Source organism: Aethalodelphis obliquidens, unplaced genomic scaffold (assembly GCF_003676395.1).
Source record: "Aethalodelphis obliquidens isolate GAN/ISIS:26980383/991018 unplaced genomic scaffold, ASM367639v1 scaffold16, whole genome shotgun sequence".
Lineage (NCBI taxonomy): Eukaryota > Metazoa > Chordata > Mammalia > Artiodactyla > Delphinidae > Aethalodelphis > Aethalodelphis obliquidens.
In genome coordinates, this window is record NW_020837960.1 from 20,528,788 (window position 1) to 20,552,658 (window position 23,871).

At 43.9% G+C, this 23,871-nt stretch overlaps 1 protein-coding gene and 1 long non-coding RNA gene across 2 annotated transcripts in view; both read left to right on the forward strand.

The window, feature by feature from the left end:
- The window catches only part of LOC113625677 (uncharacterized), a 13,832-nt gene extending 7,026 nt beyond the window's left edge, over positions 1–6,806 (forward strand). Inside the window, exon 3 of the long non-coding RNA XR_003434792.1 lies at positions 2,867–6,806. This is a non-coding gene — a long non-coding RNA (uncharacterized LOC113625677). The remainder of the gene's footprint in view (positions 1–2,866) is intronic.
- Positions 6,807–8,471: 1,665 nt separating this feature from the next.
- On the forward strand, positions 8,472–18,967 carry STOML3 (stomatin like 3). The gene is given in 8 exon segments (XM_027116454.1): positions 8,472–9,795; positions 9,877–9,893; positions 9,895–9,947; positions 12,591–12,682; positions 14,341–14,535; positions 16,266–16,400; positions 18,364–18,503; positions 18,505–18,967. Coding segments are annotated over 8 exon segments (849 nt in total). The 5' UTR covers positions 8,472–9,660; the 3' UTR covers positions 18,587–18,967.
- Positions 18,968–23,871: the final 4,904 nt, after the last annotated feature.

Consider the following 23,871-nt stretch of genomic DNA (forward strand, 5'->3'; position numbering starts at 1 on the left):
GGTACGCGGGCCTCTCACTGCTGTGGCCTCTCCCGTTGCGGAGCACAGGCTCTGGACGCGCAGGCTCAGTGGCCATGGCTCATGGGCCCAGCCGCTCTGCGGCATGTGGAATCTTCCCGGACCGGGGCACGAACCCGTGTCCCCTGCATCGCCAGGCGGACTCTCAACCACTGCGCCACCAGGGAAGCCCTCACGTTATATTTTTAAATGCTACAATAATTCTGAGGTAGATTTTTTTATAACCTTATTTTATGGTGGAGAAAATTGAGTCTTGGAGAGTTTAAAAACTTGTTGAAGGTCCAGAAAGTGATGATGATGGTGGTGGTGGTGGTGGGGTGTGTGTGTCCTAACCCGTGCTCTATACTTTATGTTGCTAAAGAAGTCACAGTGCAGGTTAGAAATAGAGAACGCATTTGTCATTATTAGCTTGTAAAAGAAAGTATACATTTAGAGGTATATACCTGGATTGAAAAAGAAACTTTTCTCGTGAAGTTGACCTAGCAACGTGGATATACTGGAGGCAGTGAACATCATTTGGAAGGTGCAAGTGGGGGGGTCTCTTCGAGGGTACCCTTGATTATCTTTTTAAACAAGAAGTTTCATGAGACATTTTAGTTTCCGTTTAACAGGTTGAGTCAGCAACTGGATAAATGGCACGATTGAAGCTGTATCACCAGTGAAATATTTTAAAGTGCTCATGGGTTTACTTGGTGCTGGGTTTTGACTATAATGACAAACCTGCCCTATCACAGATCAAACCAAAATGGGGCTTATTATGTTACAACTTCTATTTCATATGCTTTAGGCAGTTTGTGAGATGCAATATCAGTCCTTCTCTGAGATTTGTGGGATAAGTTTGCCCTTGCCCTCCTCCTTCTTGGACACATTAACAAGACAACATCATTTGGTTCTTCAAGCTGTACAGAAATTTCCACTCATAATGTTGCGAGAATTAAATGAATAAATGAGTCTTAGTTATCACCCCCAGGTTTGTCCTAGCTTTTGAAAGCCATTAGGGTGCATCTCTTCCTGACTCCAAGTTCGGTGACGTCACAAGGGTAGATCAGAATGTACAGAATGCTATAAGTGAGGGCTTTTCCCCCAGCGTCCTCACTGTTATTAGTACACCACTACTCATTAGCCTTGGCCATAAAGTCCTACCCCTTTCTTTTTTTTCTTTCTTTTTTTTCTTTCTTTTTTTTCTTTAAGAGTTAAAGTGAAGTTAATTGGAATCTTGATCATCTCAGTCTTAGAAATCTTCTCAATGTCAATGTGCAAAGGAATTTTCCTGGAGAGTTTTTTAAAGCTCAGAGCAGTCCTCACCTCCAGAAGTTCTCCTCCTGAGGTCTGGGATGGACTTGAGAGTTTGCCTCCAAGTAAATTCCTAAGCTCATGAGGTTGCCAGACTGAGACCACACTTTGAGTCGCACGGTATTTCTTTTCAGCAATTCTGCATTTTTCCTAAAAAAAGTTCTTGACGCAAGCTGTGTGCATATTTCAGAGAAAAAGGCAGGAGGACAGATAATTCACAGGTGATGAAAAGATAGTGTTTACCCGTTGGGTTTCACTTTAGATTTTATGTTCGGTGCTTAAAATCCTTGATTCGCTGGAGAAAGAGCCGGGAAGTTGCTGAGACCATTTTACTGACTGTATCTCCACAGGATCGGAAGTGAACAGAAAAGAGGGAAGAATTTGTAATACTATCGATCTCCCCAGGTCCAGGGAAGGTGCCTGTTCTTATTGCACACACCTTTCATTTTTCCCCTGAGAAGCACCTGGTCTTTTCTGCTCTGAAAACACAGAGTACTTTTTTTTTTTTACTTGACATGATTAGTTTTCATTTTAAAATTGCTTTTTAAAATTATAAAGGTAGCAAAAAATAAGAAAACTCTGAGAAGTATAAACCAGTCATACTTCCATCACTCAGAATTAATCCCTGTTAATATTTTGGTTAATTTTTATCAAATATTTTTTCTAAGCATATTGTTTCTGCTAAGAGAGATCATACCATCTGTATAATTTTGCATCCTACTACTTCTTTCTTCTAACAATATACCATAGCAATTTTCTCATGTTTTTGTACCTTAAAAAATTTTATAATATGATATTGTGTAGCTGTATCATGATTTGCTTAATTATCCCTCCATTGTACTTTCAGAGTGTTTTTGATTTACCACTCTTATAAATAACACTATCGTGAGAATGGGCATAAATCTTCAGAACAAAGTATTTGCACTTGTTGCTATTGGTAGTTATTTCAGACAGGAAGGGGGGCTGGCGAGAGAGGAGAATGATGCAAGGAAAACATTTTCTCTTTATTTTCTTCTTATACCGGTGTGGGGGGCTGAGGGTGTAAGATAGTATGTATGAAGGAGAAAATGCGAAGATGTACGTGTGGTTCTCAGGTTAACTGACTCTCTTGAAAGCAAACAGAATCTCCTCTGATGGATCGTTATTTCCAAACAAGAAGCTTCAAACAGATCAATAAGTCTATCTTGTTGCTGGGCATCATTCTTGATAGTTCAAAGCATCGAGGGTGCCGCCCGCTTCATTCATTCAATGAATGAATCCAGAATCTACTGTGTATCAGGAGACAGAGATGTAAAAATAAAACGCCTGCTCCCAAAGCACTAAAAATCTACAGGAAAGTTAACTAAAAATTACAGTGTACTATGAAAAGTGATGATAGAGGGTGTTTTAGAAACTCAGTAGAGGAGCTCCCAAAGGTGAAGGTAAGATTGGAAAATCTTCCTAGAAAAGAAGGTGCGAGAAAGGAGAATGTGGGATGTGAATGGGGGTCTGGCGGACACAAAGGCCCATGCGAGGCAAAAAGTATGTGAGGACTTCGGTGCTTTCTCTACTGCAGGGGATGTTTATGTGCTGTTAGCATGTGACCTAGTCACCTAGACCCAGAAGTGAGATAGCCAGCACTGCCACTTGAAAAGCTCAACTACGGGTAAGCTAAGAACCCCTGTGTCAAGCCTGGTCTTTGAATGGCAGGTTTGGGAGTTGCTGCTGCATTTGACTGGCGGGGTGGAGCCCCACTGGATTTACCATGAGGAAGCTGCCGGGCAAGCTGCCTCTGGCGGAGGGGGAAGGTCACGAGCGGGGCACACGAGGGGGCTTTAATTGTGTTGGCAATGCTTAAATTCTTTAGCTGAAAGGGGGTATATAAGGTATGAAAAACATTATTTTTACACCTTTTTGAACATTCCATTTCAAAATATATTTTAACTCTTTCTTAAAAAGACCAAATGGTAAAAAAGAAACTTAGTATAACCGTGTCTGAAGTTCATGGAACTACTAAGCTCAGATCATCCTTCTGTAGTTGAGATGTAAATCTGACAGTTTAGAAGACTCTTGGGATTATGGAATTTTGTAGTCCTAGGAGTACAAGGATGATAAAATCATCATCTAGCTCTGATTTGGTAGTTTTGCACCAAAAATCTTGTGTGTCTCTCTCTCCCTCTCTCCCTCTATCTTGTTTAAGGTTCTAAAAGTTATCTGAAAGAACTTATACAGTCAGTGACCAGATCGCTTTAGGAGGTAGAAACCTGCAGGGGTTAGGGTTTTATTGTATGTTCTCCTTGAAAATGCAGTTCGTGCGCATAGAGAGGAGTCATCATCTGGATGGAACAGAACATCCACAAGTGATATTTAGAATTCCATCTGGAAAAATAAATCAATAAAGGAAAATTTAAAAAATATTCAGTTGTCAAAGCAAAATTGAACCAGACAAAATTAAAACAGGCAAGAAAGCAAAACCTTAGACAAGCTTACTGCCATAGGAGAGAAGCCAAACCTCAATCTGAACCAACACCACTGAAACAAAGGGGTGTGGAGTTTTGGGGGTTTTTGTTATTGTTGTTGTTGTTTCTGGCCACGTCACAAAGCTTTCGGGATCTTAGTTCCTCGACCAGGGATTGAACCCGGGCCCCAGCGGAGAAATCGCTGAGTCCTAACCACTGGACCGCCAGGGAATTCCCCAGGGTGTGGGGTTTTTAAAGACTGGAGTGCGCTAGTGAGAAAGCATGAAGGGCTTTGTGCGGTGCTTATAGGCTGTCTGGGTTTGGTTTGCTAATAAAATTCTCACATCTTTATGACAGGGTGTGTTTTTACAACTGGGAGCATGGTACCTACTGAAGTTAGGCTCCTACTGGCCCACAGAGACTGGGAGCTAGGGATGCTATCTACCTGATGATTACATTTCAAGAGAATGGCTCCCAGGTCCTTGAGAAAGATAGTCCCAGATTGTAAAACTGGCAAGAGGCTTTTAAAAAGACTTACACCTCAAAGGGGCAGAGAAAGGATTTACAAAGTTAAGCGTTCTAAAGGAAATGCTCAAGGGAAAGGGAAATCTCTTTAATGGCGAGGCAAGCCCAAGGAAATGTTAAGACCTCTAGGAAAATCCTAGTCAGTGGCCTGGCCGACTAGAAGGCCTCCTGATATGGCTAATAATTCCTTTACATGTAATTTATTTAACTCTCACAACTAGTTATTGTTGGGTTAACAGAAGGAGAGTAAGACCTCAGCAGGTTTAGTGACTCATGAGATGTCATCTAGCTTTCAAATGGCGGCGTCTCAATTTGAACACAGGGTCCCCCGACCAAGGACCTGCACTTTCCATCCCTGTGAGGCATTGTCGCCTGTCTGTCCCTAGGCTGGCTGTGCTAAAGCTCTTCCCGCCTCTCTGTCCTCTTCTTTCTGAGAATTCAGAACAAGCAGTGAGTTTCCCATCTTCAATGCTAGCCTGCCCGTAGGAATCCTCTGGTCTCTGTGTGAATCATTTATTGAGGTATGAGATACATACAGTAAAGTGCGCAAGTCTTAAGTGCTTGGCCTGACAGACTGAATACACAACAGACAAAGGCTGGACCATATCTAAAAATAGAATTCTGACCACCAACTTGCAGCAACCAGCCCAGAAAACCAACCTTTTATCTAAAATAATCAGCCCAGGAAGCCAGCCTGCTTGATGTCAGATTCTCAGGAAACCACATTGTTATCGGAAGCTACATAATTACTTCTGTAACATTCAGCCCCAAATGGCCAGGACTTGATTAATAAGTGACAGCTCCCCTGCTTTTTGTCCCCGATTCCAATTTAGGTCCAGCAAAAGAAAACCAAGCAGGTACCCCTACACCAATCACGTAGGATGCTCTGCTTCTATTTTGTCCACCTACAGCTTCCCTAGGCCAACAGCCTCCAATCAGGGCACACCCCCCTTTTCCACCATAAAGCTTTCCCACTCCTCTGCCTGCCTTTGAGTCTCTGCCAAAACATAAGTGATAGAGGCTGACTCTTTTGTGAGAGCCTGAATAAATACCCTTTGCTTTTCTAGCTGGCTGATCTTTGTTTATTTCCACAGGCTCAATATGTGGAAGTCTATGCAATCACCACCCAGATCAAGACATGGAACATTTCCATCCCCCTAAAAAGCTTCCTTATCTCTTCCCAGATAATACCCAACTGACAAAACTCCACTCACTACCTAGAGACAGTACTACTCTGACTTTAAACATAGTAGATTAATTTTGCCTCTTCCTGAACAAGATGATACAATACGAGGTCGTACAGTATGTACTCTTTCTTATACGTGGAATCACAAAGTGTGTCTATTGTGTCTGGCTTATTTTGCCCAATATTTTGTCTATGAGATTCATCCATATTTTGAATACTGTATAGCAGTAACCTTGTCTTTTTTCTTCCTGAGTAACCTTTTATGTGAACATACCACAACTTTATTTATTCATTCTAGTGTTGGTGGGTTTGGGTGTTTCTTCATTTCTTGGATATTACGAATAAAATTGCAATAAACGTTCCTGAGTATGTTTTTCACTGTAATCAGCACTCATTTCTCTGAGATATTACTTAGAAGTTGAATACTGAGTCATAAAGTGTGTGTTTGGCTTTAACAGATACTTCCAAATAGTTTTTCAAGATAATTGTATTAATTCGCGAACATGAGAATTCCCATTGCTCCACACCCTTGCTAAAATGTGGCATCGTCAGTCTTTAGCATTTGCCATTCTGGAAGCTGTGTATTTTTATCTCATTGTGGTTTTCGTTTTCATTTCCCTGATGTGTAATGTACATCATTCGGTTTTGGTATTTTAAACGCTGTCCTGTTACCTAAATGGCTATTTCTGCTTCGAGAGGAAATGGCTATTTACAGTAACACAGATCTGTGGGCATGGATTGCATATAGAATTGATCTAATATTTAAATACTGTTGATCAAGCCAAAGTTGGGAAATAAGCCACCAAGTCACCTAGTCTGTTTTATTTCCTGAAATTCATTTCCACTTCTAAAGCTATCTAAGTGCAGTTAGTGATCTAGAATATTCTTCCTTATTTCCTAGCCTCACATGAGTTACAAATCTTGCCTTGAGTGTTTATCCCTAGTCCTAGAGGGTATTTAAGTCCCCTCTGGTGCTATGGGCTGCATCTAAGCTCCAGGAACAAAGCCCCAGAGGCGTGCCTCGACAAATGAAGCTTAGTTTTGCCTCACTGCCTAAGATTGTGGAACTTGTGGGTACCACTTTACCTAAAGAGAGATTGACATGATGGTGACAACACTAACCAGGAAGTTTTCTGGCTGCAAAATGCAGGGTTGGCCTCAGTTATCTTTAAAGTCCTTCCAACTGAAGTCCCGGAGTCCTCCCCAGTGTCAGCAGCGCTGGGCCTCAGGTTCTGTGCATTATGGCTCACCTTTCATTTTGCAGATTGAGGGAAAGATGTTCCAACTCATATTTATTTATTTGTTGGGTCTTCGTTTCTGTGCGAGGGCTTTCTCTAGTTGCAGCGAGCGGGGGCCACTCTTCATCGCGGTGCGCGGGCCTCTCACCGTCGCGGCCTCTCTTGTTGCGGAGCACAAGCTCCAGACACGCAGGCTCAGCGGCCATGGCTCACGGGCCTAGTTGCTCCGCGGCATGTGGGATCCTCCCAGACCAGGGCTCGAGCCCGTGTCCCCTGCGTTAGCAGGCAGACTCTCGGCCACTGCACCACCAGGGAAGCCCTGTTCCAACTCCTGTTGGAAAGTTTGCCATCTTATTCTCTTTTGTATCTGCAGCTCTAGCACAGTGTGCCTGGCATATAACTGGTAAAATATTTGTTAAATTGATGAATGAGAAACCGGAGGGCAATTTTCCGGGGGTGACAAAGTCCAGTTCTCTACCAGGAAGTAATATGATGATGGCTTTATGGTATGGTGACAATTACCCATAGAAAACACCCATCTATGGATTTGGATAAAGCAAGAGATGATCAGATGAGCTCAGGGCTTCATGGCTAACAGAGAGGGTGTGTGGCCCATTTTCTTTCCATCGTCCCCTCAAGGGAATGGCTCAGGGAAGGCTCTGGAAGAATCCTTGTGTAGGTTGAGGTAAAGGGAGATTTCTGAAGAGCCTTTGTCATACAGTCCCAGTACTTCCTTTGAACTGGAATTAGAATCCTCAAATCCAATTCTCAGCACAGCATCCACAGTTTTAACTGCGGGAGAGGTGGGGAGGGGCAAGGCTGGCTGAAAGATCTGCTCTGCAGGAAGCTGCAAGAGCAGTGCTTTGTGCTCGCCCAGCTACAGAGCTGCCCAGCCCTGCGGGGGAAGCCGACAGCCCCACTTTCACCGGAGCTAATGACACCCCCAGGCTCCACCAATCCTCCCAGCAGCAGAGACCTGGGTAATTCTAACACTCAGGTGTAAATCTTGGAAGATTAATCGTGTCTTCATCCCTGGTCTCTCTCTGCACATTTAGTACTTAACAGAGCCTCAGGTAATGATGCTATAGGGCTGGGTGGGACTGCAGAGGAGCTCCCGGAGGCCAGGGCAGTTTTCTCTGTGACAAGCACTTGCTTTTGCAGCTTGGTGTTAAGGCTGTAGCTAGTCTGGACATGGCTAGGGCTTGCTCAGGGCGTAAAGCATAGCTGATGTCCTTGTTGGAGTCCCAGCTGCCTGTGTGTGCAGCACTGCTAATGTCACAGCCCCCAACACCCCAAAGTTCCTGAACACCAAATACGACAGTGTCAGCAGGGAGGGAACACACCAGAGGGCGCAAGGGCTGTGCTGCCTTCTCAATGCTTTCCTCAAGATGCAAATTGTCTGGGAGAGGCGTGTACAAGCACAGTTATTGCAGCCTTGTTTGTAAAGGCAAAATTGCAAGTAACCATAATATCCATCGATAGGAGAATGGCTAAATAACTGAGTCACAAATTTAGAATAGGAGGCAACAATGAAGAAGAATGAGGTAGATACAGATGTAATGACATGGAAACATCTCCCAAACATATTCAGTTTAAAAAAGTAGAAACTTGGGCTTCCCTGGTGGCGCAGTGGTTGAGAGTCCGCCTGCCGATGCAGGGGACGCGGGTTCGTGCCCCGGTCCGGGAAGATCCCACATGCCGCGGAGCAGCTGGGCCCGTGAGCCATGGCCGCTGAGCCTGCGCGTCCGGAGCCTGTGCTCCGCAACAGGAGAGGCCACAAGAGTGAGAGGCCCGAGTACCGCAAAAAAAAAAAAAAAAAAAGGACTCATCACAGCATTATCTGTAAGAGCAAAACCCTAGAACCTTTGTAAATATTCGTAAATTTATGTTCGCCAATGAACCCGTTGTAGTAAAACGGATACGTGAGGCTGAATTTGAGGTGGTACCAGTGAGGCTCAGTGACTTCTGTAGTTGGATAGGGAAGAGGCAATGATAACCCTGTGTCTTTAACCTGGACAATAATGCGGATGGTTAAGACATTAACTGAGATAGAGGCCTAATAACATAAGGTGTTTGTGGATTATCTGAGTAGAGTTATATAGCACATATGATTAGTTCTATTGCTTGTGTGGAGAATGTGAAATCAATTGGAGGAAGTGGAGGGTTGAGGGTGGGGCTCGTTGTCAAGGAGAAGAGAACCAAGAAGCAGTAAGGCTTTAAAACAAGGTGAAATAGTGAATATAAAGACTTCTGAAGTATTTATCAATCTGTAAGATGGGAATAAGTGTAGTAATATACATCTACTAAGGTAGGCATTAATGTCTGGGCTAGGTGCCTTATATAAATAATCTCATTTAATCCTCATCACATCCTTCAAGGTAGGTAATTTCCATCCCCATCCTACAGATGAAGAAATGGAGGCTCAGAAAGGTCGAGTGGCTTTCCTGAGGCCACCACACTGGGAAGTTAAAGCCTCTCATAGAACCTCAAACGTAAGCACTCTGGAAGATGTTTCTCCTTGTGCTCTGTTGACTTGTTTGGGGATAAGAGTACCTACCTATCTGCCCCAGAGGTTGCCTAGACTTCCCCTGGAGAATTCTGGGGGCCTAGAAATCTGTCTTTTAAAATGACACCCTGATGATCCCGAGGCGGGTAGTTTTATGCATTTTGAGAATAATAGACCATGGCAGCCCTAAGTAAATGTAACGGTGATTACTGTTATTGATTGCTATGAGACTTTTCTTGGAAGGGACAGGTCAGTTTTCATCTAAAAACCTGAAGGAACATTTTCCGTGTGTGTGTGTGTGTGTGTGTGTGTGTGTGTGTGTGCGCGCGTGTGTGTGGTGTTTCCTGCAATCGTGCGTGTGTGTGGATTCAGGTCACTTCCGCAGCCCCATTCTGGCTTGGCCAGCCCTCTGGACGGTTTCCTCACCCACGCAGCTGAATCGCTTTCCTAAGAACCATGTCAGCTACAGAACTGCCTCCTCATCTCCTAGGCATCAAGAGTAAAGGGCTTGGTGTATGTGGCTGGATCCTGTTTTCGTTTTCTTTCCTGTCGGTCATTACCTTCCCTATCTCCATATGGATGTGCTTGAAGGTAATACCCTGGGAAATAAACTGGGCTCTCTCCATGAGCTGATGAATCATTAAGACTAAATACTCTCCCTTAATCTCTTAGATTATTAAGGAGTACGAATGCTGTTGTATTCCGACCGGGACGCATCCAAGCTGACAAAGCCAAAGGGCCAGGTATGACACTGCAGCTGCTCGTGATAAGGATCACGGGCACCTATTACTGCTACTAGTGCCACCAAAAATTTTCTCTGGAAACATTTATTGAAAAAAAAAAATCACCGGAAGCTGGAGCCCTTGCCTTTCTGTACAATTGAAGGATCTTGTCCTCTTACTTGAGTTAACAGAAGTGATCACTAGACCATTAGCTGGAGAGCTTTGGAATCTGGACCAGTGTTCTAACACTCCCTCTGAGAGTTTCAGGGAATGTGAACAAAGAGTGGCTCTGGTTACATTGGCTGGGTGTCCCTTATTACCAGGGCCACTAAGAGAATGAAAGAAGAATGAAGGGAGGGAGTAAATGGCCAAGGGAGACAATTAAGCTACTCAGGGAGAGTATTCCGGGAGCTGGTGTTTGATTCTCACTCTTTGAAAGAGCCAATGGAAAAGTCAAAGGTAATGTCCTCTCTTGACAAGTGGATTAAGAGCAACATAGAGCTGGAAGCCATTTGACAATTCCTTTCGTCAAATGTGGTCTTTATTTCCATCCTTTCTCTACAGCCTCAGAGTAAAAAATGTCCCAAACTGTTCATATCATAAAAGGATGGGATCTTCTTTTGTGGGAGCCAGGAGTATCGATACTAAAAGTCCTCAGGAGTAAGACTGATTTAATACTCATAACTTCTCTTGTGTATATTGTGTTGAACCCTATGAAATTGCTAATGTTTGGTTTCGATCCACCAAAATGGCAATTTCATATGATAGATTCTAATATTCTTGACAGGGGAGGCTCTCCAAACAGCATCTTGGAAGGCACATGGAAGAGAATGGTTATTTGCTATACTTCTCTAATAACATTTGCTTTCTTCCCCCTAATGTGATGTATTTAAGTAAAATCATTCTCCCTTCAACTGCACTGTAGGATCTCTGGGGGGGCAGGAACTTCCTTATTCACTCTGTGCGCTTTGGACTTGGCCATATACTACGGTAGGCACTCAGGTATCTGTTACATTTTTAAACATATGAGAAACTTCCAAAGGGGAAGCTTGTTACGGAGACTTGGCCATTTCAAGTAGTATTGATACAATCCTACTTGTCTAATAAGGAACCTAAAAGAAAGAGGGCAAAAATTGCTTATTATGGATATTTTTATGAGTTTGTCCAAATAGAGGTGTTAGAATTATCCAAGTGAGAAATACCAGAGCAAAGTTAACCCCGTCCTGGTCATGTTTCACGTGGTGAAGCCAAGATTATAAATTAGAATAAAATTGGATTTGAGAGAGGTCAAATAGCTATAACTTGCAGGACTCTAGAGAAAAGTCTCTTTTAAATGAATTTTCCCAGAAGTGTTCACCACTAAATCGCCCAGGATAACTAATCTCGTCATACATGTCTCTGGGGCTAAGAGAAGTTACCTCAAAATGTCATAAGAGCCGGAGGAAAACAGGCCAAATTGCTAATGGAAAACATCTCCACTTCTGTAAATAGTAAATTATGCTTTAATAATAAAAGTGTTCATAACAGGAGCTGCTACTTTTCAGCACTGAATACATGCCTGGCACTATGTTTAGTATTTTATTTCATTATCATGCTGACACCTGCTTAATCTTCACTGCCATCTTATAGATATTAGGTGAATGAAGCTCAGAAAAATTAGATAAATGTTCCCAGGTCACAGCTGGTAAGTGGTAGGGCTGGAACTTAACTCTCTCTAGTTCTAAGGGCCATGATCTTAACTGGTTACTTAGCACCGGAAAAAAAAAAGTAAATTAGGAAGTAATCCTTACCCCAGAAAGGTTTAGACACCCAAAGAAAGAAAGCACCTTAGCAGTGTTTTCTGTTGATGCTACCTGTCCTTTTCATGATACTCAGTGTAGAAAGTTGTTTCTTCTTTAAAAACAAAAACAATAGCACAGAATCTTTCTGGTAAATGAAAATGGATTGGTGTCCCCATCTTGCTGACATTCCTTGTGGTTCTAATCTTTATAGCGCTTGCTGTAGAGAACCTTCCCCAGGGCAGTGTTAAGGAGTCATAGAATCCTCAAATGAGTTTCCTTAGCCCTATCCCTACCTCAATCCAAATCTTCACAAGAGATGAGTAAAAGTATTTACAACCGGGGAATGTCATTGTATATAAACTAGAACACAGCTACAGAGAAACTACAAATTTTGTAATACATTGGTTTTGGGGACACTGAAATCCTGGGAAGATTTCAATTTTAACATTCCTTCAGTACTAATGAAGATAAATGAGAATGTTGACAGTCACTGATATTCAAGGTCTAAAGTCTATTAATTGAATCTTTTATACAGATACCTTTAACATAAAGAAACCAATTTCCAAAATATCCTTTTAAATAAATGTCACACTCAACACTTGGATAGAAGTAAGTTGAATGTTTTACAAAAGAAAATCTAAAAATTAATTGTCAAGGATCTTCAGCTTTTTACCAAAAGATTTTAATTTCTAGGGAATCACTTTTCTTTAGTCATTGACTCATAGCAGGAAATAATTTCCCCAAAGGTATAGGTGTACGTATGGAAGATCATCTGAGAAGCATTTATAGTCCCATGCAAATAATGTACTGTATAGCTAGCAGACAATTCGTTGCAGTTATTTTCAGTTGGGTGAAATTCTAAACCATATTTTCTTTTGCATAGGTTTGATCCTGGTCCTGCCTTGCATAGACGTGTTTGTCAAAGTTGATCTCCGGACTGGTACGTGCAACATCCCTCCACAGGAGGTAATGCTGATTAAAGCTATGTTTCTAGAAATAAAACCAATATCTTCCCTGTTACAGGGACCATTGAGACTGTATCATATGTTTTCAAACTATAAAGGGGAGGATGAACTGAATTCTTAGAGATCTGCTTGGGGAGGTGGCTCCTGAGACTATGGGGCTTTGTTTCGCCAAATGAGAATGAAGCCAAGAGCAAGGGCTGAATTGCTAGAAGACCTGCAATGACTGGGTGGGAGAAAGTCTGAGAGAAGAGAGAGAAGGGATACAGATGGCAGAGACAGTGGGGTGGAGAATGACAAGCCGACCCCTGGAAGAGTCTGATAAGTCATTGTACTGGGGGCTGAAACTATTGGTGGCCGCTCAGGACGTTATCCTTTCCATCACCGTCTCCGGAAATATTTTAGTAATAGCGATATAACTCACCTCTGCATTACGTTTTTTTAACTTTTTATTTTATATTGGAGCATAGTTGATTAACAATGTTGTGTTACTTTCAGGTGTATAGCAAAGTGATTCAGTTATACGTATCCATATATCTATTCTTTTTCGAATTCTTTTCCCGTTTAGGTTGTTACAGAATACTGAGCAGAGTTCCCTGTGCTATACAGTAGGTCCTTGTTGGTTATCCATTTTAAATATAACCGTGTGTACTGTACTAAATTTTTTGAGTGTTTGGATGCAACAAAGTGGGGTGTGCATGGGAAAGGAGCAGACACTGTACAGGGCTCACCTGTAACTGGATTTCAAATAGTTCTTTTCAATTCTTAAAGGACAGCAACTAAATGACCAGACCCAGTAAGTGGGTGATAAGGAAGAGAAACAGAATTGCTAATAATCATGCCAGTTTGTGATAAACACAATGATCCAGGAAGAGAAAAGAAAATGTGTGGGAGGGCAAAGGGGATGAGAAGTGAGAAAATCAACACTTACGAGGAAATGTTACTCTTCCTCTCTCTGGTCCAGAAAACTCAATCGAGACTCAACAATGATGTCTTCATGCCATTGGTGGGAACTGCAGAGTCCTTACTTTGGAATTCAGCCCTAATCATAAGAGAGCTTAGGATGTTTAGGGGCTCTCATGGGCCTTTTCTGGCTCCATAGTAAACAGTTCTAGATGGGAGAAGGGAGTTCTAGGTCCTGCTTTCGTGGTACCCACAGAAAGCTCATTTGCTCCAAAGTACCTTGTCATGTTAATTCAGAACAATTAATGCAGAGCCTCTATAAATGAATTTTTCTTTATTTGAGTACAGAACACGGTCTCTGGTGCCATCTGTTTTCTAAAAAGCACTGCTATTCATCAAGCCTGTTGAAACTGAGAACCAAAAAGATTTCAGGTATCAGGGAGACAGGTGTTCTACCACTACTTAGATGGTAGAATTCCAGCAGGTTCTACTATCACATTTTAAAGTGGAAATACCTATTTCGCTTCTGACTTCTCTAAGATGAAGTTACAGGGATAGGTACAGATCACATCTGTGTAGGAATTTTGCTATCAACAAGGATGATAGTATATTCAAGTCAGGACAGATTTCTGGTGATGCTGGCATGAGTTGTCATTAAAGCTCTCCTCCTGTGGAGAGGGCTCTGGGACTGGCTGACCCTTTGTGGATCAATCATTGTGAAAGTCATAAGCATGTGATTTTCCGTGTTCCTGCTCTACAGATCCTCACCGAGACTCTGTGACCACTCAAGTGGATGGAGTGGTCTATTACAGAATCTATAGTGCCGTCTCGGCAGTGGCTAATGTCAGCGATGTCCAGCAAGCCACATTTCTGCTGGCTCAGACCACTCTGAGAAATGTCTTAGGGACACAGACCTTGTCCCAGATCTTAGCTGGCCGAGAAGAGATGGCCCATAGCATCCAGGTAAAGACGTCAAGGACCAATAGCCTACATCTTTAATTCTCTCATTTTAATTAACAGTGATGATCAAGTATCAGCAGTTCAAAGCAGCGCGCGCACACTCACACACACACACAGACACACACACACACAGACACACACGCACACACACACACAACTGCTCTAAACAGATGGGCTTCAGTTCGGGATTTCACTTTTTTTTTTTTTTTTTTATAATCATGAGGTCCAGATTTAAAAATCTGAGTGGGAGCGGGGAGCTGTTGGAGTGTGTGTGGAATTCAAAATTATGAATTACCATTGTACACTTTAGCCTTTTTTGAAGAGCTTAGAGATCAGAGTTATTTTTAGTTTAGATTACTTCAGAGGAAGGGCTGCCCTTTCTCAGGCATTTCGGTGGAATGTGAACGTTAGAAGGAGGTTTGGTTGAGATAGCGCAGGACTGCTATCCCTGGGAAATCCAACTTCATGTACTAATATCAATAATGATATGAATAGCAGTCATAATTGTAATATTGATAAGGATGTAACAGGTATCCATCTCACCTCCCGTACACCCTAGATTATAGACGATCACATTTCTGTGTTTTCTTGACTCAATTAACATTTTGATTCTGAGCCTGCCTTCTGTAAGTTAAGAGGGAAATTCAACTTTGGCCCTTCTTGGCATCTCCTCCAGCCCCTAAGGTAGTGCAAAGTCCCCGAGGTTTTATAAGGTAATATCAGTTCTGCGTGATAACTCTCCACGTCATTTTAAGAGCCACACGAGTTCAACGACTCAGCTGTTTCCCCATCACAGTCAGGTCACTGGCTTCTTGTGAGCTCTCCCCATCTCCCAGCTTTCTGCAGGGATCACGGAAAAGCTAGGGCTCACTTGCTATTTGGTATCACATAGATCTCTGCCCTTTCCCCTTTGAGGGAACTACCCATCTGGTCTCATTATTTCTCAAGGCATTCTTTCTCATCCCTTCCCCTCCAGGATAACCAGCAAGATATCTTCAGTGGTCTTAAGCTTTAACAAAAGATGAGGACGTCTTTGATTTTAGGCTTCTTCTGCTCTAAAAAATATATGCCTAAATATATGCGCATATATATGCAAATATATGCAAATATATATGCATATATATATATATATGCCTTGCTACCTGTTTAAAACTGAGCCACAGGTCAGGGGTTAAACAGAGCAAGACAAATAATATCTCTAAAAGTACCCAGTGATAACATGTACTGAGTTATTGCTGGGCACCGATACATATTTTAACATGTGTTATCTCCAAAACTCATGACAATCCTGAAAGAAAACCTTTTATAGTATGAAAACTGAGAATCAGAAAGGTTAAGTCATGGGCCCAATGATTCACAGCTGCAAATGGCAGAAGCAGGACAAAATCCATTGCTGCCAGTTTGGTGTCAGTGACAAGAAAATGTGGGCTATTTACTCACATCTACATGGATAGTATAGACTTCATTAGGAATGGTTTGGGGCGGACCTGCTGAGAGACCACCTATTAAAAGACCTATCAAGTTTTGTTTCTGAATCCTTCCCAGGATTCACTTCAATACCAGGAAGTGGGCGGTAAGAACTCCTATCCCCTTTCCAAACTGTCTCAGTTCAAATGCTGTAAATACAGAAGGAGAAAAAGAAGAGGACTTTTCTTGCGTATATAACATATAGCAGGAACTTCGATTACACACCTGTCTTCTGATCAACGACCTTTCTTTTGACTTGGAAACAGACTTTACTTGATGACGCCACCAAGCTGCGGGGGACCCAGGTGGCCCAAGTGGAAATCAAAGACGGCTGGATTCCCGGGCAGTTGCAGAGGTCCATGGCTGCTGAGGCTGAGGCCACCCGGGAGGCCAGGGCCAGGGTAAGGGCGACTCCATCTGCACTGGAGGGTGAGCTTCCCAGCCTTGGAGCCAACAAGGATGGAGCTTGAAAGGAAGCTCAGGTCCCCTCAACGATTTCAATAAGAAGAGGGTTTCTTTCTCACAGTTTTTACTGAGAATTTCCCCTTGAGTTGAAAGCTCATAGGCAGCTTAATGCACCTTGAGGAAGCTTGGTGTTACTCGGCAGCATACTCAGTGACTTAGCCAGGTGGGTCCCCACTCTGGCCACACAGCAGAGCCTCCTAGAGAGAAATGAGCAAAGCAAACACCAATTCCCAGGCCTCACCTCAGACTCAGTGAAGTAGAGTCTCTGGTGGGCCCAGGAACCTGCATGTTTATAAAGTTGATGATTCTGAGGTGGCAACTTGGTGCCTGTATTTGGAGTATCTTCCTTCTGGTGTGTTACGTGAACTGAACTAAGAGGAGGGGGGGTGACTACAATGCAGGTCAGAATTACAAAATGTGAGTGCAGCTTGGTCTGGCGTGTCCGTGAGTCTGTTGGATCCATGGCCCTCACATCTGTGTGGATGGGTTTCCTGAAGTATCAGAAGCCAATTAGATTAGAAGCCTCCAAGTACCCCCTTTGGAATCATACTTGGGACTCGAGGGAGGTTTCCCTCTACTTTATCTCTGGTTTCTCTGCTAAGCTCCAGCAGCTTCTAAGCAGTTGACTTGGGAGTCGCTTTTTTTTTTTTTACATTAATTAATTAATTTATTATTATTATTTTTTAAAGAAGATGTTGGGGGTAGGAGTTTATTAATTAATTTATTTTTGCTGTGTTGGGTCTTCGTTTCTGTGCAAGGACTTTCTCCAGCTGTGGCAAGCGGGGGCCACTCTTCATCGCGGTGCGCGGGTCTCTCACTATCGCGGCCTCTCTTGTTGCAGAGCACAGGCTCCAGACGCGCCAGCTCAGCGTCCACGGCTCACGGGCCCAGTCGCTCCGCGGCATGTGGGATCCTCCCAGACCGGGACTCGAACCCGTGGTCCCTGCATTAGCAGGCAGATTCTCAACCACTGCGCCACCAGGGAAGCCCCTACATTAATTAATTAATTTATTTATGCCTGTGTTAGGTCTTCGTTTCTGTGCGAGGGCTTTCTCCGGTTGCGGCGAGTGGGGGCCACTCTTCATCGCGGTGCGCGGGCCTCTCACTGTAGCGGCCTCTCTTGTTGCAGAGCGCAGGCTCAGTAGTTGTGGCTCACGGGCCCAGCTGCTCCACGGCATGCGGGATCCTCCCAGACCAGGGCTCGAACCCGTGTCCCCTGCATTAGCAGGCAGATTCTCAGCCACTGCGCCACCAGGGAAGCCCGGGAGTCGCTTTTGCACGTGGGCAGTGAGTGCGCACAGAGGGGCAGCTGAGCTCCAGTCATTCCTGGGCAGTCTGAGGACCAGAGGAGGAACAGGGCACTTAGGAGAGTCCCAGTGAGGGTTTGCAGACCGGCACTTGCTGCTGCTTGCATCAAGAGCGGGGAGAGCTTGAAACAATCCTTACATTGTAAGGATGAGACAAAATTGGCAACCGAATGAAATCTAAAAAAAAATCTATGATAAGTAAAAAGGACAGAAAAGAAGCCAGTTGGAGGCCTTGAATTTCAGACTTCTCTGAAAACGAAAGCAGCCAGTGGTGAGGCTCCATGGTGACTCAAGAGCATCACCAGGGTAGATGGACCTGTATTTGTTCGGGTTAAAGGCAGCGCTTTTATCTTGTTTGAGAATGAAATCTAAGGACTCATAATTTGTAAGCTATCTCCCTGCTTCCTGCAACCTTCTCCAATTTCTCTCATCACATTAGGATGTGAAACTCTAATCCTTGCCAAAGAAGTAAGCAGATGAAACATGGGTGGCCAAGTAGGGGCTGGGAGAGAAGTGTCAGTGCAGACCCAGGAAAAGAAAGCACTGGTGACAGCTGTAAGCTGTCTAAAGGCTTTTATTTCTGTCGATTTAGGTCCTTGCAGCAGAAGGAGAAATGAATGCTTCTAAAGCCCTGAAGTCAGCCTCCATGGTGCTGGCTGAGTCCCCCATTGCCCTCTAGCTGTGTTACCTGCAGACCTTAACCACTGTCACCACAGAGAAGAATTCCACCATTGTTTCCTCTGCCCATGAATGTACTAGAGGACATTGGTGGCATCAGCTACAGTAACCACAAGAAGGTCCCTAACAGAACCTGAGACCCTCCTGCTGCAGCCAGCCATTGCTTAGGGAGGCATATCTGTTCCTATGGAGACCAGCAGTTAGAAGTGTTGAGAATCTCAACACTATTTAGGCCCAGTAACTCTACAGCTGGAACAGCATTAGCAGGGAGATGCTATAGAGGCTATAAAAAAAGAAAAAGAAAAAAGAAGGGCCATATACTGCTTTTATTTTTAAGAACATAAAAGTACTTTGCATTATTCTTATGAGAATCAGTGAGTAGGTGTCCCTGACTTAGAGCAGGAACTTTCTTGTAGTAGCTGGGGGAAATTACTTTTTTAAAAATTTATTTATTTATTTAATTTATTTAGTTTTGGCCGCACTGGGTCTTCATTGCTGCGCGCGGGCTTTCTCTAGTTGCGGCGAGCCGGGCTACTCTTCGTTGTGGTGTGCAGGCTTCTCATTGTGGTGGCTTCTCTTGTTGCGGAGCACGGGCTCCAGGTGCATGGGCTTCAGTAGTTGTGGCACGGGGGCTCAGTAGTTGCATCTCGCGGGCTCTAGAGCGCAGGCTCAGTAGTTGTGGTGCACGGGCTTCGTTGCTCCATGGCATGTGGGATCTTCCCAGACCAGGGCTTGAACCCGTGTCCCCTGCATTGGCAGGCGAATTCTTAACCACTGCGCCACCAAGAAAGCCCCAGAATTACTTTTTAATGGGTTTAAGAAGCACTCTAGATAATCTGCAAAGTAACACATATTTCCACTAGCTATTTGCTGTATAATTCCAAAGTGATTATTGGATAAATTTCCAATACTTAGCTATTTGCTTCCTAATTCCAAAGTTGGCTAAATTTATTATTGGCTAAATTTCCAATCGTTACAGCAAAACCCCACAATGCTTAAAATTGTGATTGATTTTGATGTTAAACACACTATCATGTGTAAAATAGATAGCTAGTGGGAACCTGTGGTATAGCATGGGGGGCTCAGCTCGGTGCTCTGTGATGACCTAGATGGGTGGGATGGGTAGGAGGGAGGTCCAGGAGGGAGGGGATATATGTATACACATAGCTGATGCACTTCGTTGTACAGCAGAAACTAACACAACATTGTAAAGCAATTATACTCCAGTTAAAAAAAAAAGAGAAAAATAGAAGTAATATATAATTCAGAAATCACCTAGAAATACTAATTTTATAGAAGCTTTCTAATTATTTGGAAGACTAATCATTTAGTAAAAGTAAAGATTATTCCACCTGAAGAGAAAACAAAAGACTAACGGCTGCAAATTTATCACCACCTCCTCTAGGCAGATTGCATTCAACTCTCTGGTTGTGTGTCATCCTGCTGGGACTGGTGGCCAATCTCAGCCTCCCAGCACCTTTGTCACAGGGTGAGACAAGACATAAGGAGGCTGCAAGGTCCAGTCAGTTTATTTGCTTACAAGTGAGAACGCTTGTAAAAGGTTTGGTTGGTAGAAATCCCTGGGGAACATTAGCCTGTGGACTTCATGTTTTCACTCTATCATTAGTCCCAAGAGCCCCAAGTCATCAAGAATAGTTTGCAAACTCTATTCTTCCTCTCTAAAAACCAAAAAAACAAAAAACCTCTTAAAAATAAAGAAGCCATAGAATGTGCACATATTTTCAAAATTGCTCTCGTGGAGATTATTTTGTTGCCATGGTGCAGTTTTCTTTCGGGATCCATTTTGAGCAATGGGCTAGAATTTTTAAAAGTTACCCGTTATTGAATGTCTGCCATGTGTGACACTGTGCTCAGTCCCATATGGGTGCTAAGAAATATCCTTGTGTTACAGATGAGAGAATGATGTCAAGAGGCTGAATAACTTGTCCAGGGTCTCTCGGCTAGTGAACGTTGGGTTAGGATTGAAAACCAGGTCTGACTCCAAAGTTCTTGCTCTTAAACATCATTGAGTTTTACTGGGGGAACGGGGTGGAGGAGTGACAGAACCCTTGCACCGCCTTTTTGCCTTCAATACCAACCTTCAAGGTTTTAGAAGTCTGGGTGCCCACTATAGTTTTCGCTGTGTTTAGGCCTGTGAGAGCATGCACACACGTGTGCACACGAACCCCAACACACACTCCCTTCCACACACCCCCACACTCCTGGCATCACCCCTACCCTCACATCCCACCCCCTCCATCTACCCCCGTCTCCACTCACATCCCCTCCACGTGCTTCCCTCAACAGACAGGTACTATCTTCATATAAATGCAAAATGGGGATCCCACTCCAACTTTGGTTTTGTAACCTATTCTTCCCATGAAATCATATCATACTTGATAGGATTTTTGTTTAATTCACGGCTTATGAATTTTTCAGTAGATTCTACTGACGCTAGTACTCATTTTTTTTTTTTTTTTTTTTTTGCGGTATGCGGGCCTCTCGCTGTTGTGGCCTCTCCCGTTGCGGAGCACAGGCTCCGGACGCATAGGCTCAGCAGCCATGGCTCACGGGCCCAGCTGCTCCGCGGCATGTGGGATCCTCCCAGACCGGGGCACGAACCCGTGTCCCCTGCATCGGCAGGCGGACTCTCAACCACTGCGCCACCAGGGAAGCCCTCTCGTACTCATTTTTAAACTCACTGACGTTCAGATTTTTTTCTTACAGGGCAAATATTTGCACTTTAACAGACAAAAATGTAGCATAGTTCCTCCACGCCAGCCAGTATCTGGGTCCAGGAAGTCACACCAGGTAGACACTTCACCAGTGACCCTACGTCTCATGGACAGTGGTGCAGAGACTCAGCACAGGCCAGGGCAGCTGTGGCACTGAGGAACACCTGAGCAGGGGGCCCTGCTTATACAAGGACATTTTGCTGCCCAAATCTTTTCCTAGCCAGTTCCAGCTGTCTTCAGTTATCCCTTCTTTGGGTCTCTGTGATGGCACTGAAAATGCAAATCTTTCCTGCCAGCATACAGCAGACTCTAAACTAGCGGCTCTCCCTGAAGGTCATCATTCTCTCACTCACTGGAAGTTCTTTATCAAAACAAACAGCCTGCTCACGTCCCATGGGGTGGGAATGGGGGTGTGAGAGCTCTAGCAGAATCTCCGGCCACGGCAGGTGTGGTTTGAAAACTCTCCAGAAGATTCAAATTGCTCTCCGCCTTCCAGCATTCAGCTTCCTTAATTCTTTAGCATTACCGTAGGTCATCTACTATATTAGTTACTAAAGGCTGATTAAAGAGGGCTCCTTAGTAAGTAAGCATATCTGGGGGCAAAGGACTGTAGAAAAATCAGGAAAGGTCAGAGCCCTCCTGGAACGTGAGTGTCAAGGATGATATTCAAAATACAGTCACACTTGCCCCCAGAATAAGGCTCAAGTGTTTTTCTTCTGGCGAGGGAAGCTGGAAGGGAGGGCGGAGTTAGGAGGGAGAAATAATTGACAACTTCTTTGGAGAGAAGGAAGTGTCTAATCTTCTTGAGATGCAGTCCCAGCACCACCCCATTTAAGCCAGTGCAGAGGACCCCCTTCAGGTGGTTTTCCTGTTTTAACGACAGGCAAGGCGTGACACTGACCATACTGCTGAGGCAGAGTCTGAAGTCCCCCTTTGTTGCCCCAGGCATTGCCCCTTAGTTGCTGGGCCAATACAATTTCTAGTGGCTGTGGACAACGCAGGTACTGTTCAGTAGTGTATTTGGCTGTGTGCAACCTTGGAACAGGGACCCCTGGAGAGCTGATCTCTTTCCAGAGTCTTAAATGGGAAATGGTGGGGGGGGGGCAAGCTCCCACTTGCTCTTTCTGTGATCCTCACTTACCTAATCACTCCCTCCTTCCCCTCCACCATCTCTCTGTCTCTCTCTGTCTTAACCCCCTTTTCCCACTGTCCTCTGTTACTAGAACAGGGTAAGTTCCCGCCCCTTTCTCTTCCTGTCTGGATGTCTCTTACACAAAACTCTGTGATCTAGCCAGCGAAGCCTGGCCTTTAATGTCCTAAAGGGTGAAATAAAGCTACCATTACAGATGTTTATTAGATTTATCCAACGAAATGCACAGGTGTGTGGCCTGAGTTTGGAACAGACTTGAATGGGAGAGAGGCAGGGGCACGCGACACGCATTTTGCCGGCGGTGATCTAGCAGCACAGCGTGGTTCTGCAGCCAGTAATTTTGGTGGTCACTTCTTCATCTCTGGAGATTTTCAGACACTGTATCATGTAAACCAGTATGTAACTAATCAGCAAGAACTATGTGTTATATGATATCATCTAATACTCAGTTCATGTTAAAATGTCTCCAATCTTCTTAAAAATATCTTTTTACCTGTAGGTTGCTTGAGTTAAGAATCCTAAGTTCTCACAGAGAGGGCTTTTGTTTCATTGGCCTATTTCACTTAATCTACATGTTCACATCCCCTGTTTCTTTCTGTGCCCTTTGTTTGTTGGAGAAACTGGGTTGTTTGTCCTCTAGAATTTCCCCTTTCTGAATTTTGTTGATGTTGTTTAGCATCGTTTCCAGTAAACTGGTTAATTAGATCTGGAAGCGTGATTCCATTCAGGACCAGTTTTTGGCAAGAGCATGTGTAGCCCAGCATGTCCTCCTGGATCCCATCAGGGCACACGCAGCGTCTGGCTGTCTCACTTGGTGATGCTGACTGAGTCACCAGCTGTTCAGTTCCCCATCGATATTTCTTGTTTTTTTTTCTTTAATTTAATTTTATTTTTGGCTGCGTTGTGTCTCCGTTGCTGCGCGCCGGCTTTTCTCTAGTTGCGGCGGGCAGGGGCCACTCTTCGTTGTAGTGCGTGGGCTTCTCATTGAGGTGGCTTCTCTTATTGCGGAGCGTGGGCTCTAGGCACGCGGGCTTAAGTAATTGTGGCACACGGGCTCAGTAGTTGTGGCTCGTGGCTGGCGGGCTCTAGAGTGCAGGCTCAGTAGTTGTGGCTCACGGGCTCAGTAGTTGTGGCTCGTGGCTGGCGGGCTCTAGAGCGCAAGCTCAGTAGATGTGGTGCACAGGCTTAGTTGCTCCGCAGCATGTGGCATCTTCCCGGACCAGGAATCAAACTCATGTCCCCTGCATTGGCAGGCGGATTCTTAACCACTGTGCCACCAGGGAAGCCCCCAATCAATATTTCTCATAACATTTTTAGCATCCATTTTGCCCAGTTACAGTATTCTCATTGAGTTGCAAATAGTACTTTTTCTAATTCAATCTTTCTCAGATCTTCTCCTGAAAGTCTCTTATAAAGGAGAAACTTCTTTCATTAACTATATGGTTATTCAACAAAAATTGAGAATCTACCATATGCCTGGTCACTATTAAGTGCAAAAACCAATTTTTTATATTGACCTTACTCCTTAGTCTTAACC